At 38.2% G+C, this 16,434-nt stretch overlaps 2 protein-coding genes across 2 annotated transcripts in view; both read right to left on the bottom strand.

Annotated features, from left to right (window-relative positions):
• Positions 1 to 5,589, bottom strand: part of LOC106939737 (poly [ADP-ribose] polymerase 14-like) — a 17,114-nt gene extending 11,525 nt beyond the window's left edge. Inside the window, exons 1-6 of the mRNA XM_015022257.1 lie at positions 5,291 to 5,589; positions 4,194 to 4,348; positions 1,067 to 3,133; positions 688 to 924; positions 380 to 604; positions 223 to 289 (exon numbers count right to left, since the gene is read on the bottom strand). Of these exons, the coding sequence (XP_014877743.1) occupies positions 223 to 289; positions 380 to 604; positions 688 to 924; positions 1,067 to 3,133; positions 4,194 to 4,348; positions 5,291 to 5,465 (2,926 nt within the window). The 5' untranslated portion in view covers positions 5,466 to 5,589. The remainder of the gene's footprint in view (positions 1 to 222; positions 290 to 379; positions 605 to 687; positions 925 to 1,066; positions 3,134 to 4,193; positions 4,349 to 5,290) is intronic.
• A 2,007-nt stretch (positions 5,590 to 7,596) lies between these two features.
• Positions 7,597 to 15,274, bottom strand: LOC106939732 (poly [ADP-ribose] polymerase 14-like). Its single transcript, XM_015022252.1, has 15 exons — positions 15,013 to 15,274; positions 12,972 to 13,064; positions 12,588 to 12,824; positions 12,274 to 12,498; positions 12,124 to 12,190; positions 11,008 to 11,154; positions 10,821 to 10,880; positions 10,395 to 10,571; positions 10,076 to 10,214; positions 9,920 to 9,978; positions 9,005 to 9,084; positions 8,712 to 8,931; positions 8,466 to 8,620; positions 8,213 to 8,390; positions 7,597 to 8,074 (listed from the first exon to the last, which is right to left on the bottom strand). The coding sequence occupies exons 2-15, from the start codon at positions 13,062 to 13,064 to the stop codon at positions 7,794 to 7,796; spliced, it is 2,118 nt and encodes a 705-aa protein (XP_014877738.1). The 5' UTR covers positions 15,013 to 15,274; the 3' UTR covers positions 7,597 to 7,793.
• Positions 15,275 to 16,434: the final 1,160 nt, after the last annotated feature.

The following is a 16,434-nucleotide window of genomic DNA, read 5'->3' as shown; positions in this document are numbered from 1 at the left end:
TTAAAACTCCACCAGAACAAACAAAAAGTAAAATGGCTAGCTTTCTTGAAGATGGTTGGGAAAAATAAATGGAAGCTTTCTTGCAATCATGGGGCCAACAGTCTCCATTTTAGTAGAACAGCATTTTATTTCAATGTAAGTCACATTTTGGCACTTTGAAAACATGTAAAATGTATCCGAAAAGAAACCAAAGAATCTCAGAAACATACAAATTAAACCAACCTTGAGTTGGATCAACATCATTTGTAAATCCTCTGAGATGCAACGCTCCCTGTGCAGACTGGAGTGCCTGCAATAGAAATGTAAAAACATCTGAGTCCAATCTACTATACAATGATCTGAGCCCAATCTAGCAAAAACAATGTGGCATTTTCCTAACCTTGCTTGATTCTTTGTCTGTAGGATGGACAACAATTCTGATCAGGAAAGGTGAACCGCTGGTCCGCTTTAGTTCGAAGGCACGAACTTCCTCCAGAAGAATCCTAGACGCCACGTTGTGTGGAAAATTCAGGACAGCTCCAGTTCCCAGCACTGGAAGAGCAACTGAACTGTAGCCTCTGCTGTCACAAGCATTCAGTATCTTTCTGATTCCCTGCTTCAGCACCTAGGAGGTTCAAAATGGTGATTGTTGTAAAAAGTAAGCAAACAAAAACAAACAATTTATGAAGAAAGAAGTACTTATGTTACCTCAATTGCAGGTCCATTTTGTTTGTTATCCCAACGCTGCAGGTTGAGAAAGATGACTGCTTTACATTTGACAGTAGCTACCCTCTCAACTACAACTATATCACTTGGCAGTGTTGCCCCTCTCGCTTCCTGGTAAAACATTGTCACCAGCTGAGGTCCAGCATTTGTTTTTAAAGTATTTCCTATGCGTGTAGACACAGGATCGTGGCCAATCATAGGAGACACAATGGCATCCGCCTAGGACAGAGCAATTTGATTTAGTCAAGATTAACAGAACCTTATTGTCATGACTAAGAAATGATCAGGGTTGACTGTAGTCTAATATGATGAAATGAAATACCTTTATTATGCAGCTTGACTTGCATGCAGAACTTCTTACCTGTTGGTTCTCAATTGTTCCTTTAACAATCTCAACTTGTAGAGGAGCTTCAGCAGTGGCGCCGCTTGCTCCTTCTCGGTCAGCAACGTCCGTCCTGAATCCAAGATCTTTCCCCGGCAGAAGGCGGTCACACGCTTCCTGCATGGCCCTCACCACCTCTTCCCTTTTATCTATCAGAATGATTTTGCTAAGACTTCGCCCGTCCTGACTACCAAACTCCTTGATGGCCGTTACAATGGCCTCGGCGCAAACTTTGATGGGAACGCCATAAATGCCTGAGCTGATGCACGGCAGGGCTATAGACTTGAACTCCATCAGTTCGGCTAAGTTCAGAGCGTTGCAAACCGTTTTCTCCAGTAAGCTCCTCTCTCTGCCACTAGCTTTTCCACTTTCAGGTCCAACAGCATGGAGCAGGCTCTTGCACTTCAGGTCGCCCCCTGTAGTTACCACTACGTCGCCGACAGCAACCTTTCCATTCCCTTTCACAAGGGCTTTGCTTTCTTTCTGCACCTGAGGACCACCTGCTTTACTCAGAGCAGCAGCAACACCACCAATGTGGTTTAGATCTTCATTGGCGGCATTTACAATGGCATCTGCATTCTGCTTTGTTATGTCACCCTGATAAACTATCACCTGCAGTCCATGCTGAAGATTGTATTTAGCGAGACGAGTCATCTGCCTACTCAAGTGAGGCTGTTCCTCGAGCTGTATGAGACACTTCTGAGATTCTGCAACCTTTATGAGCATATCTCTTCCAGAGTGACCACTAAAATATCTCGCTGCCCCTGGCAGGTCAATGGTCACTTTGTTCTGCACAACAGATTGAAGAAGTGGACCTAGCCTATTCCTGACCTCAGTCACTTTGATGGATGGACCTACAAGCAACACCGTGGGGCTGGAAGATGATGCTACAGGAGTGAAGGTAACACCCGAATAGTCAAATCTTTGTCTCTGCAGAAACTCGGTTAATAGAGGACGTAATTCTGGGAAGGGGAGAATGACTTTTCCCTCCACGCTTACTTGGTCCAAGATAAACTGAGATACAATTTCACTCAGCTCGTCAACCTCAACCGAGTGGCCGGACAAACACACAGTGCCACCTACACCAACCCCAACCATCGCTCTACATTGCATTTTGTTAATCTCGTTTGCCCTGGATTTAAGCGCTTCACAGAGCTCTGGCGGCAAAACAGGATAGTTAGGAATATCATACGTGACATCCTTAAAGTTTTCTTGGATCATTTTCACAGACTCGTCTAATTTGTCGACACTGAAAGAGAAAAAGTGTAGCGTTGTGTCTCGTATTTCTGCTTCCACCGTCTCAGCCACTCCCAAAAACTCGCTAAGCATCCCGGGACCACCATAGACGTTTTTTAAGAATGCCAAAAATTGTAGGCTTTTGTCAGTAATCGTCCTCTCCAACACTAGTTTCTCCTTTTCACTAATTACCTCACCGGCCTTGAGAATTTCTTCCACAGACCCCAGTAGAGCTATTTTACCTTCATCAGCCTGTGTGACCTTCAATCCTGGAAAGTCTTGCCCTAGGCTGCTTTCAATCACCTTCCAGAGGAGACGCAGTTTTGCCTCACCGATTCGACGAAAAGTGGTTTGTATGTCACTTGGACGAGATCCTTTATTTTTAACATAGCGAGACTCTAAATCGCTTAACTTTCCTTCCACCTGGCTTCGTTCTCCCACAACAACAGTCATTCCGATGTCATTGTACACCTTCACCTCATCTTCAGGCAGACAAGAGCTGTAGGACTGCAGCAAAGCTTTGACTTTGTGAGCGTCCATCTCATAGTGGCACGTGTAGCCATCAAACAGTTGGTTGACCTCAGATTTCCAGTCGTTAGGTTCAGCACCTGGCTGAGCTACTCGCCTGACTAAAACTCTGTCCTCCTCTGGTTGGAGCTCAGCGGTGCAGGAAAGTAAGGCCAGCTGACCGTCTAGTTCTCCTTTGACTTTTGGAGATTCGTTCAGGTAGCGGAGGAGATACGCGTCGCAAGTTAGCTCATATTCTTCACTAGTTGGTGGCAGTTTTGGAGGAATACCGGACAGCTGTGTCTGTTGCCAAAAAAAAAAAAAAAAAAACATGCACCAAATTAGCTTTTCAGCAAGCAATAGATTTTTCTAGAAGCTACATTTCAATACTGTAAAAGATACAGTGACTCAAAGATAAATGTTAGAGATTATTCTGTAACTCCGACATTTCCTGATCATATTGGGGAGAATCCAGAAAACACTTCAGTAGGAATATCTATAATATCTACTGAGGTACAATAATAATAAAAAAAAAACATGTCAATAGTAGTAATAGTTTCCCATACTGTAGCAGGGTCAATCTTTCATGTATATTTTGCTTTCACAGAGGTTTAAATCAAGACAACGTTTACGTTTCCTGCCAACAGTTTAATTCCATTACAGCATTTTAAAAGTGGCCCATGTAGAAGCGACTTGAGTTTTGGTGAGAAATTACAAAAATTTAAGGTTCAACAGCATGATTATTTCAAAAAAAGTTATGGACTTTGGTGACATTTTATTTCAAAAATTATTTTTAAACATTTGAATTATGTTTTTTAATTAGGTTTTAATTTTCAAAATAGAAAGCCCAGAGTGTAATTTGAGTGAATTTTGGAGTGACAAAGACCTGCACATTTATCTGGGAGCACAGCTCAGGAGGAAATAAATCTTGACAGGAATCCAGCTCAGCATATTTTGTGCTTTATTGTCTCATGGGCCACACCCATTCTATATAACGTTTTCTACTTCTTGGGCCTGTGTGAGCAGCTTAGGAAAGAAACTTTGAGTTCAATCTTTACACATGGCATGGATGATTAGGAGAAGTCGAGTTACACCACAATATCTCAAATCTTAAAACTATTTTAATCTGCTGGCTGCAGATTAAATTAATATTTGAAATGGTGAACTGATTTCAGCGGTATTCATGCGGGAAAACGCTTGTGGTCATGTTCATATTTTCCTCCATCAAATTGCACTCTGACTTTTAAGAGATGGAGCGAGAAGCACATTTTGCAATGAAACAATCAGTCATAAAACTACGACGAAAAAAAAAAAAACAGCTTTCCAACTTTACTTCAGTTTTCTTCGATTTTCACAAACGTACCGGAGATGTGGCCGATGCATTCAGGTTCAGGTTGGCTGACTGGTCTGGAGGCGGAGAAGAGGCGGCGGGTCCGGGATTGTCTTGCACAATCAGCTCTATGGCTACACCAGCTAAATCCACAACATGCTTTGACTTCTGCAGGACTCTTTGTTGAGCTACAGCGGTGGAAACATGAAAGAAATAAAAAAATAATGAATATTTAACATATTTATGCCAAATGTATGCATGTTGCGTTAACACACATTTGAGAAGTGTTACAGAAACCACGCGAGTAAACGAAGTTGAGGAAAAGGTGTGGCATTCTACTTTCATTAAAGGATGTCAGACTGTTTCTGGTAAACTGGCTCCAACTCACCAGTTTCATTTTACTGTCACATGTGGTGCTGGAAATTGACTTGAACCTCATTATTTAACACATTTACTCACTTAAAACTGGTGATTTTAGAAGATAAATGGTTTACAATTAAGACAACACACACAAAAATCAGTAAATCAACAAATCCTATCTTTATTCCAGACACATGAGAAGGTCCATATTTACCGATTTATTTATTTTTGACCAACTGGATTTATGGTGTAGGACAAAATATTTTTTCTCCAATTGAGTTCGAGAAGTGCCTCAAATTTTTTTTTTGCTAACAGCATTATTATGATAAAATTGTCTTAAATGTTTTTAAATCAAATTTTACATTTCAGAATTAAATTAAAATGAAGGTAACATGTTTCCTTCATATTATATATATATATATATATATATATATATATATATATATATAACACACACATCATTATCCCAGCTATTTAAAAGTTAAATTATGCAACAGCTGAACTCTCAGGTGTGAAAGTGAAACTATGAATTGTCCTATGTCTAAAAATAGAAAGGAATATACGCAGCCTAGCAGAAAAAAAAACCCTGAATAACATTAACAAAACATTCTATATGTCTACTAAAATACCTTCCTAAACTAATAAAATATACATATAATATCACTATGTATGCTGCGACATCCTCCTGTTAAATTTTACTTTCGCTTTCACTGCAACTCATTCTTAGAAAAGAAAGTTGAACTGCATATTCAATGAGTCCGCTGTCTTACCTTGTTCATCTTTAAAAGCAATGCTGTAAACTTTTCCGCCGACTTCAGTCAACGAGCCGCTCTCTCCTCCGCCCGATTTGCGCCGAATCTGGAAATAATTTTCTATCTTCTTTTTTTGTTCGTCGTTCAAACGGTCGCAGTTAAAGAAGACGGGAAACTTGTAAGAAGCGTCCATGGTGAGCGCTAATTGAAGAAGCTGACGAATAAACTTGGAAGTTTATTCCACCTGGAAGCCGCACCTGAACTCGGCTCCGGCTGTTCGGAAATCAGCTGGCATTTTGCATGACGAGTTTGCGCACACGCGCTTCCTGTTATTGATATGAGCCGACGTCAACAGAGGAGGTAGGGGTGGGGGCGATGTCTGACAACAAGGTTCTGCAACTTATCAGCACCGAAATCTCAAATGCATGTAAAGATAGGATATAACTTCTCCATTTTATTTTACATAAAGAAATAATGAAACAATTTGTAAATTTTAATGTATGACAAGTTTAGTGTTTTTCCCTGGGGCTTCCATTACTGCAGCAGAAATAAAGTTATGGTGAAATGAATAAATAAACAAATAAATAAATAGATCACCCCCCATCCCAAATTTACCAGTGGTATAAAGAAATACACTGTGTTTATTCATGCATCTATTTGAAAAAAATAAATTTCTAGTTTGTAAATATTGTATGTTATCATTTTTTTTTGTCCAATTAACAAAAGTCTGAACAATATGTGCTCAGTATATGCTACACAGTGGTTCAAGGGTATTCACAGTGGTTATGGACCAAAGCCCAAATTGCTAAAACCCTCTAACACACATCACTTCACATTATCTGTTCAGCAAAACGTCCTCTAAATAAAATGTTGATTTCAAACATTTGCATTGTCACATTTTAAAAATTTCATAAATGTTTAAACCGCTTCTGTGTCTGGTACAAAAACATTTATTGACCAAAGTGTGTTTGTAAAACATAAAACATAGCAAAAAGTACAGTAATAAAAAATAAAAAAAACAAATCACCAGTGATGTAAGACTAGCATAAGCAGCTCAGACAATATCAACAAGCTGAGTCCATATATTTTAAAACACAAAAGTGTTAAAATAAAGCAGTCCATTCATGGTTGTAAGACCTTTCTGTCAAACACTCAGGCACCATCACCCAATTAGTTAATAAGCTAAAATCCATGGGAGACGCAGAGCTGCACTGAATATTAGTTAGTTATTGCTAATAAGTTTTCCCATTTACAATATATCCCATTACAAAATACACCAATTTACCAAACCCCTCAGCACAATACAAATACAATATGTTCTTGCATATTTCAGAAAGTAGTTATGATTTTAAAAAAAAGGGGAGTTATTTTCAAATTTACTCATGTTCTGAGAAAAATAGGAGGGACTACTTTCACAAGCAGTTGTGAAAGATTTGCAATTACTCTACATGTATACTAATTTAAACAGCCTGGTACGATTATGATTTTTATGAACTGATTATTGGTTATTTATTTTCAAGAGCTTGAAGTTGGCTGGTACTTGTAAACAAACAATACTGGCACTTCCTGAGTGTGACATCTCTCCTTTTTGACCTCCCATTCAACCTGGAGGTTAAAATCCAACCACACAATACAGTCAGATCTGAAAATGTAGGTCAAACTAATTCAAGACATCATGTGTACTACAGTGGGAGGATAATGGGGTAAAGTGTCTAACAACTGACTACATGTTGTGGATTGCTTTTATGTAGAAAGCAATCCTCCTTGTATCAGTCAAATTAAAATCAACTAACTTTGCAGAAAGTGATTACCTTACCAAACATTTCTCTTTAGAACCTTAAAAGTACCAAAAACAATACCAACTACAGTGGATACAAATGGATGTTTTGTAAATTTCTGAATAGTCCAGTGAGCACTGTTGGGGTCATGACTGGCAAAGGAAAATTCATCCATAGGACACAGAAATAAAAAACACTCAAAAAAAAAAAAAGCAATCCAATAGCAATAGCCAAGGTATACTCTTAGGAAGACTCTGGATTAGCAGAGTCCCTTTTCCTTGTAACAGTTAGTAATGCACTTAGCCGCTACAGAGCAAGCAAGTTGAAACTTGTCTGTAGTTTGCTGCAAAATGGTGGAACCAGATTTCAAAACACAGGTAGGATAAAATCTGTTCAGATAACAGTATATTGTAACTTTTTGGATGTCACGCTACTGGATTTAGAAATGGCACCACACCCACAGTGAAATTTGGCGGTCAGAACAAACAGTGATTGGTTGTGACTGACAAAAGTGTGAAATTCTTTCCAAAGCATTGCCTGTTTTTCCTCCCACCAGTAGTCAATCATCCAGAGCAGGTTGGTAAAAAGTTTGATACAAACAGTGAATGAGAGGTAGACCTGGAGAAGCCCAAATTGTGGGACTTTATATCAAACCACTAGCACTGAGAAGAGGAACGTCACAGTGAGTGAACAGTGACTACGAATTGCAAGGTGTGAATGTTTCCGAGTGTCCTTGGTTTTGCTCAGCTGAAGGTGATGAGGTACTCTGGGTAGGCCTGGTCGTCGTGGAAGATAACAAAGATGGTGGGCTGCACCTGACAGTTTACCAAGCTGTCGAAGCAGTCGGTAGGGTCTGTACCTCGAGGAGGGGGGGCTTTCATGGTGGAATTACCAACTGTATAGCGGCCGGTAATAACACGCGCAACGTACAGTCGCTTTAGGCCCAATTCGTCTGCTAAGGAGTAGTGGACGGCTGAGAAATTTGCGTTGACAGCAAAGTACACCCCCTTTCCGAACGCTGTAGCTGTAAGAAAGTTACATGAAAACAAATCCACTTAACACAATGATAAACATTTTGGGATTGATTGTGTTTGTCATTTTGCATTAGTCGTTATATTCTGGGAACGCTTTTTTTTTTTTTTTTTTTTAAATCAAGTCTTACCATGCCGTCCTGCGTAACTCCTGTCGAATCGGTCTCTTTCGATGGTTTTGCATGATTTTGCAGATGTGCCATGGTAGAGAAACTTTTCACCCAGGTCTGCTTCGCCGTTCTTGGAAAGTATGCGGTACCGGCAGATGCTGAAGGCGTGCCACAGGTAGACGTTCTGCACTCGCTCAATCTGCGTTCCAAAAAATTAGTCACATTTTGTTTTTGCTGGGATAATCTGAAGATGTTTCTGTGTAAGCAAACTTACCTTGTGAATGGTGTAGGAAGTAGTTTTATGGAAATTGTTGGCCACTTCCTGATACTCGGGCGATTTAGGGTCTAACTCTACCTTTTTAAAGTGCTGCCCAGTCATAGGTTCCCAGTGTGGCGGTAACTCCAGCGCCAAAGCAGAAGCCACATTGTCTAATCAAATAATTTTGAGATTTTAAATGCTGAAAAAGTTCAGTTAGACATTGAATAATGGGAACATGAGAAACTACAACATGCAGCATACCAGGCTCAGCTGCCACATTTTTCATTTTGTACGATGCGCCTGTCGAACAGTCTGTTGCTTCTCTGGTTTTTAAGTTTACTGTGAAGCGTTTGCCATCCTTTGTCGACATATCCAAAGACATTTCTCTCTTCAAGTCAGCTTCCTTGTCAAGCAGGCAGAGTTCCAGCAATTCTCCACTTTCATCTTCAATCGCCCACTTTGCTCCCTCTGGAAGCTCACCCTGCAAATATTTCATGACATTGACAACAGAAGATTTCTTGTGACTCCACTGGATCAGGTGTTGGCACCATTACCATTTGGTCTTGTGGTGATGTAGACGATGAGCTTGCTAAATACATGTCCAGTATTTTCTTTGTTGGTCGTTTAGAGAACCCTAAAACAGGAAATGTATATCTTTAAAGAACTGCTTTTTCCTTACAGGCTTCATTAACATTTTTGACTGATGAGATTGTAAAAGGAAAGAAAAATAACCAAACATTAGCAGAATTTGGTCAAAATCTACAAGACTAACGGACCAACAGAACAGACTACATTTTATGATTTTTAATTTTCAGAATGTTGGCAAGAAAGTCAAGGACTTCAGGCTCCAACACAATTTTAATATGTAAAGTGCAACCTGGTTAAGTAAATATAACAGGTCCTACTGCTATATGTGTAGTTATGCTACTTGCTTCAGTCCATGTTGTTCCAAAACTTCACAGGACATCAGCAATGATAAAGTGACCTGAAGAAGTGTAGTTTGTAGAACTACCTCTCTAATGTTTGCTTGAACTGGACTTTTATATTTGGCATGAATGGCCCATAATTCATGTCCAGGTACATGAATTATAAGTGTAGATGACGTTTTGCCAGCGTAGGCTGAATATGATTGGTTTTGTAGATGAGGCATGTGACCTGTGGTGTTTAGTTTCAAATCACTGAGATGAAGAAAACTAAAGAATAACCAACTAAACTAAGAATGGATGGTGGAGAAAGTATGCTCTAATGTCCCCAAGTAAGTAAGTTTAGGAAAAAGGAATAAGAAGCGGTGCAGATCCTTCATGCTGTAACTTTGCCCAGAAAGTGTAACTTCCCTTTATCTAGATTTAAATGATGTAATACAAATAAAAGCAAAATAATTTTTACTAAGTTTGTTGTATTATCTATATGAGTGGGTTGAATTACTAATCTATGTCAAAATGGTTCACTGAAGGAAATGTAAATAAAACCTAGAAAGCTGAACCAGCTCTGAAAGTCATCCTGCTGACAGCGACTCTCCAGCTCGGATCTGTTGGAACATTACAACGTTACAATATTAAAACAGTGCATCACGACCTAAAGAAAAAAAAACACATATTATGGCTGCTGTGAGTTCACCATCTAACCTGAAAGCCTGAAAGACCTGTTTTTCCAGGATAACGATGCGGATCAGAGATACAAAATCTGGATTCATCTCCTTGACAGCCACGGCCATGCCGTCCAACATTGCTTTACAAGATTCACCAAAGAGCATACCGGCCTGTCCTGTAAGGGTGAACAAACAGCTTTAAGTTGACATGCTACTATTAGCTGTGTTTCTATGGTTAACATAACTCATTATTAATTTTAACCCTAAAATTTAAACGTTTGCCTTCTTCTCACCTAACAGATTAACTACTGTAAGCAAGTATGTATGTAATGACACACAGATAAGCTTATTCAAACCTGTGTTAATGGCTGGGAAGGCCACTGAGCCGTACCCTTTGCTCTCACAGAGCTGCAGGATTTTTTTGCAAGTGCTACGGATCCTATGGGTGCTGCCCTTGAACCTGGCATGGATTATTTGTTTGCATCCAAGCTTCCCAGCTGATGTTGTGCACATGAGGTCTTCTGGAATGCCCACTAAAAGCAAACAAAAGCAAACATGATGTTCTGTATTCTTTATCTGAAACATATTCCAATTACAGTTAGACAATAGCTTTTATATGAGGGCATCTGGAAGTCAAAAAGTATTAAAAATGAATATGACAGTTGATCCAAAGTCAACTTTTGCTCACTTTTGACTTGGTCTTAAGTGATTTAAGGATGCATTTCCTATGAACATAAAAAAAGGAATATATATATTTTTTTAAATCTGTCAATGAGGTTTACCTTGTACCAACTCAGCATGGACAGCTGGGCCTGCTGCTTGCAGAATGGCTTTGGAGACACCTTTGAAATGTATAAGATACACGAATCAGTAAGAATGAAGGCCAACTGAAATGCTATTTATAAGGAAACCAGTAAAACCCATTTGTTCTTTTCCATGTTTATTAAAAAGTAAACACTCAAATATTACCAAACCATAGATTAGAAAAGTTGGTCGTGTTGACAATGACATCAGTTCCTGCGTTTACGATGTCGCCGCAGACCAGCTGAAGTTTGACTGTGCCGATCATGGCTGTGATCTCGTCATCGACTGCAGACACACATTGGTAAAAGGAACCTGGAGGGGTGGCAGCAAAAACAAAACATGTTTTTCATTTTAATCTCAAATGTTATAAATCAAACTGGTTCAATGTACTTTCCTGGTCATTTTGTTGTGCCTGTTCTAATAATATAACATCTGTAAATTCCAACAATATGTTTAAATTTAGACTTCTGAAGTATAAGTTGGAGACAAATCTAAAATGTTCAGTCGATCAAAACTTTTATGCAGTTATTATAGATAATATTTATTGGTATTGTACCAACATACTGTACAGTGTGTAGAAATACAACTGATATAGTTTTCATGTCCCCTAAATGTCTTTTATTTGTCTGATGTAATATTCTAATCTTAAATGTCATGTTTTCATTCACTGTAAACAGAAGAATAAAACAAGTTACCCCTTAAATAATGTTATAAGTTACTGAATAGGTCTGTATATAATATGACTATGCCGAAGTGGTTATTGCAAATTTTGTACATAAGGTTTTATAAAAGTGTAAAAAGTCCTGGTTTCATGGCAGTCTGTATAGATTTTGCTGCCTTTAATCATCCTGGTCATCTGTAAATTTAAACTAATTGATACACTGAATACTTTTCTTATAAACTATATAAGTGCTTATTTAATTTTTCTTGTTGTTGAATTGGATCACAAGCTAGTGGTTCAACACTAAAGGACCAGTAAAAATGGCAGAAGGGCAAAAGTTACCAGTGGGAATAAAAAGTAACAAATTGAAGGATAATGATTTATGGTCAGAACTTCTTAAGGGTTGCCACTTCAGTATGTATTCCACAAAGCTAGATAGCTTAGCTTAGCATTAGGAAGATTCTTACAGTAAAAATGCAGTTCAAATATTAAACATCAGAAGGTCATTGGCCAGAGGCCAAATAGTCAGAATGCTGATCAAATACAGATGAGATAACAATAATATGTTAAGATCATTTAGATACAATTCACAGTATTATGAAAAATATAAGTTATATAACCTTCAGCTAAATTAACATGGCTTATGTATCCTTTTTGAAGCAACACACCCTGGGTACACTTAAAAGCCTGTAAAAGAAAAAAAAAAAGTAAAAAAAAAAAAAAGTGTCAAACTTTCAATTTTAAAACAAAAGTGATAAGATTTCTCTAACCTGGCTCGATTGTTTGTCCTTTGGGTAAACAATGACCCGAACTAGGAAGGGCGACTTCCTGGTCCGGTTTTGTCCATATACACCAATCTCCTCCAGAAGAATTGTGGAAGCAATTTTGTGTGGAAAGCGTAAGAGAGCGCCGGTCCCAAGAACCGGCAGAGCTACTGAACTGTAGCCTCTGACTTTACAGACAGACAGAATCCGTTTGATTCCCTGTCGTAGCGCCTGGAAAGTGAAGGCAACGCTTGTTGAAGTTTTGAAAAAGACACGGAAACGGCAAAATTTGGAGTACGATTTTTACACGAGTTCATCACCTGGACTGCAGTTCCATGTTCATTATTATCCCAGCAGAGTAGGTTGAGGAAGATGACTGCTTTACATTTAAGACCAGGTAGGCCCTCAACCACAACTGTTTCACTTGGCAGAGTCGCCTTTCCTGTTTCCTTGCTAAACTTTTCTTCCAGCTGTTCTCCAATTATATTGCTCAAAGTGTTTCCAATGCGAGAAGAGAGAGGATCATGGCCAATCATAGGACATACGATGGCATCATCCTAGAGGAGGAAAACATATGTTTCAACTAGCTAAACACCAGCATAAACATCATGTTTAATCTAGAGTTTAACACAATCTTAAACATCCGTAATAAAGTATTGAGGTATTTATTGCTGCAATTCTGACATGGATGCACAGTTTCTTACCTGCTGATCCTCAATGGCTCCTTGAACAACCTGCACTTGGTAACCAGTTCCAGGAGCGGCTCCACTTGCTGCTGGTTGGCCCGGAAAATACATCTGAAATGCCAAAAACTTATTACCTGAGAATGCCCGTCACGTGCTTACTTGTCCCTCTCAGCCTATTAGTATGACTTTGCTCAGATGTCATCCACCCTAACTGCCATGACAGGTACGATAGCCTCAGAGGTAGCTGTGAGGCAAATTCATTGCCGAGTTTTGTATTTTATGATATTTTTCAAGGCGAACATGTTTTTAGTAGCACTTCTTCGATTCAGCCTTGGAGCATTTAAAAGAACTGCTTGATTTGTGTTGGTAGGAGTGTAGAAGTGTTTTGTTTTATTATTATTACTTCTTAGGAAAGTAGAGATACGTTTCTGATATATTTGCCAGCGGAACAAGAAAAATTATTTGACACACAAAGTTGCTTGCCAAAAGAGAAAGCTGCTGCTCTCCGTTTCAACATGCTACAATATTATTTTTACTTAAAACATATTGTGAATTTTCTGCTGGCATCCTGCTTTTTGAAGAATGTAAAATATTCTGGGGGTTTTGTAGGTTTTCTTGCCTCCTTCTGTTTTTAGAATGCATTGAATCTGTGCTTAAAAAGCAAATCAGATAACGTCCTGATGCGATAACCATCAGGGCGTTACCTGATGTCCTTTTCAACAGCTTGAGAAGGTATTGAAAAGGTTGGGGGAGTTTGTTAGGTAATTAACTCAGATGAATTAGGAGAGCATCTAGTCAGGGAAAAGAAAAATATTGTAATAGCTGTAAATCAAGACCTGGATAAATCCTGTCAATGACATTTAATCGTGTCTTAAGAACGGTGGACTGAATTACTTACAAGTTGAAATCTGTCATATGAACTTGAGTGAGTGATGCTTCTCATTCTCGCAAGTGCAACACCAGCTATCGTGCTATGGAAAGTTGTCTGAGGGATTGCGATTAGTGTGTACAAGTCAACCATTTTTCCATGTCAATTTTGCATTCAGCTGAAATACAACAAAGTTTCCCTGTCCATGAATTTACCAACTATCTGATTTTCCGTCAGAGTTTAATCCCCCGAAATCGTTGTATGTTTAGCAACTGTAAATCAATAAATTCATGCATCATTTACAGCAACTAGTTTGGGTTCCTTGAGATATTGCCCAGATTTTTTTTTATTTATTTATTTTTATTTGTAAACAAGTAGAACTTATTGTTGAAGACTTTCCAAACTCACCTCTGACTAGCTCGCTAAACTCCACCACAAACATTAGCATGTACTTACAGGACACTTTGCTTAGCTGAGGCTGAAAAGAAAGCAAGAATTTGTCCTTTTTTATATGTACACTGAACATTTGTCTGAATTGTTCGCACACAGTCATCTCTCAGTTGTCAGGTAAGCTTTATGAAGTTGTCTGGAAAAGCCCTTACATGTTTTTCCACGTTTCTTAAAGTCTGAACAAAGTTCACTTATCCATTATGAAATCTCATTCTATATGAAAAAAATATATAGAGCAAGAATTTTATGACAATTTTACATAGTGTGTATTTCATTTTTATTTTGTAACCTATTATATTGTTATTTTAGAGACAATATTCCAGTTTAATTTATCACCCCCCCCCCACCACCACCTAAGGTTTGAAGACACTGCAGTTACTTCGCTTTGTACTTCATACACTGTTCTTGAAGTATATATTTAAACACCAACACTCGGCTTTTCTTTGTTTCTTTCGTGTTTTGACAGGTTCGGGTACCTAGGATTTGGATTATTTAACTACAGTGTTCTTCCTCAGCATGTGAGCTGAGAGGCGAAAGTGAAACCTAGAAGAGTGCCTGTTTTTTTTTTTTTTTTTTTTTTTTTTTTTTTTTAATATCGACAGCAACAAATATAGCAATAAACAGTTAGCAAAAAACAAAAACAAAAAACAAAAGCGGCAAGTCAAGTAAAAAAACTGTGAAAGCCAGTAATTATTCCACGACAGGATAAGAAACTTTAGCAAATTTATTTTTGTTTCTTACCTTCTCTCTCCTTAAAAGCAAAGCAATGTAATAAACTTTCACCCCCGCCAACTATATGACTCTCTTCCGGAATCTCCTTTCGTTCGACAAGACCAATTAAGGTGTAGCCTTTCTTTGACCGTGGTTCAGACAGAAGAAGGCATAAATCAAGGAAGCAGTGGAGTTGTCACAGAGCGGAGGACAGCTGGAATGTTTAGGTCGAGTTTGCTCGTTTGCGCCGCCTGTCGGTCAGGTGTCGGTATACGTAAGCATGCAACGCTTGTGGCTGCACCTGTTTGCAAAACCGCAATAAAAAATATAATAGACGTCGTTATCATAATTACTAAAAAGAAGAATGCAATCCTTAATGAAGATTAATGTTTTGATAGTAATTATAGCGCCTCAATGTCAATAAATAAAGAAGTAAATAAATATCTTTAAAAGATTCTGGAAACTTTGAACTACTTTTTGCTTATAGGTATTTTTGGTTCTGTGAAATAAATGCATTTATATAGGTGCAATTTGTCAAAAGACATTTAAACAATGTAACTAAGCAACACAAAAAAACTCCACACATTTCTGCCTAAGAATTAATGCTGAAATGAAAGTCATTAAAAATGTCATTTTTGATTCCACATATATACTATCCTGAATGAATACATTAGTTTGAGTAATTATTTCATTAATTAGTAGCTCTGAGATTTATTTTTGACCCCCCAGCAAAACTGATCACATATTTCAGGATATTAGTGCACAGATCTTCTTGAAGTAAAGCTGTCAGATGAACAATAATGTTGCAATTTACTTTATTAATCCTTGTAAGTCTGAAAGAATATTTAGTTCATAAGAAGGCGCGTTAGCATCCCAGGAGTGACTGTGTGATTGGTGTTGCTTTTGAAAATGCAACAAATAATCAAAAAGCGCAGCGGGGACATTCTGAGAGGAATCAGAGGAAAAGAAGAAGTATTTGAAAATAATGCTGCAAAGTCTTGCTTTGGGAAGTGGAAGTAATTTTTACTTTCACATCCATCTGTCCATGTGTGGTTGAAGACATTTTAACAGATAAAGCAAATGGTTGCATAGTCAAATACTCTGACAGTTAATAAAATAAAATAAAATGAAAACCGACTAGGTGAAATAAATGGAATGCCTTCACATTCTATGTAAAATACAGCAAGCAAAATTGTTTTACAAACAAAATGTTTTATTTGAAGTGAAAAAACTTAACACTGCAAATCATATTAGAAAAAAAAATTGAATAGTTTTGGTTTAATCTTGTAATATTAATATAATATATTTCAACCTTTCTTCAGTTATTTTTGTTCTCCACCAGAGGGCGTCATGGAGCTGGGCGTCTTGTTCTCCCACACTCCAAAAACATGACTGTCAGTTTAATTGGCCTCTCCAAATTCCCCCTAGGTGTGTGTGTGTGGATGGATGGTT

Source organism: Poecilia latipinna, unplaced genomic scaffold, assembly GCF_001443285.1.
Source record: "Poecilia latipinna isolate Pla-1442-1.1 unplaced genomic scaffold, P_latipinna-1.0 Scaffold2964, whole genome shotgun sequence".
In the NCBI taxonomy this organism is placed as follows: domain Eukaryota; kingdom Metazoa; phylum Chordata; class Actinopteri; order Cyprinodontiformes; family Poeciliidae; genus Poecilia; species Poecilia latipinna.
Note: the sequence above shows the minus strand (reverse complement) of the source record. Positions and strands in the feature narration are given on the sequence as shown.

Bases quoted from the DNA above. Each gene is read 5' to 3' on its own strand.
- LOC106939732 (XM_015022252.1), bottom strand. From the start codon at position 13,064: ATGTATTTTCCGGGCCAACCAGCAGCAAGTGGAGCCGCTCCTGGAACT. The intron at 10,215-10,394 runs GTTTGAATAAGC...TCACCCTTACAG, and splicing joins CTTCCCAGCCATTAACACAG to GACAGGCCGGTATGCTCTTT. The intron at 8,621-8,711 runs GTATGCTGCATG...TTATTTGATTAG, and splicing joins AAATGTGGCAGCTGAGCCTG to ACAATGTGGCTTCTGCTTTG.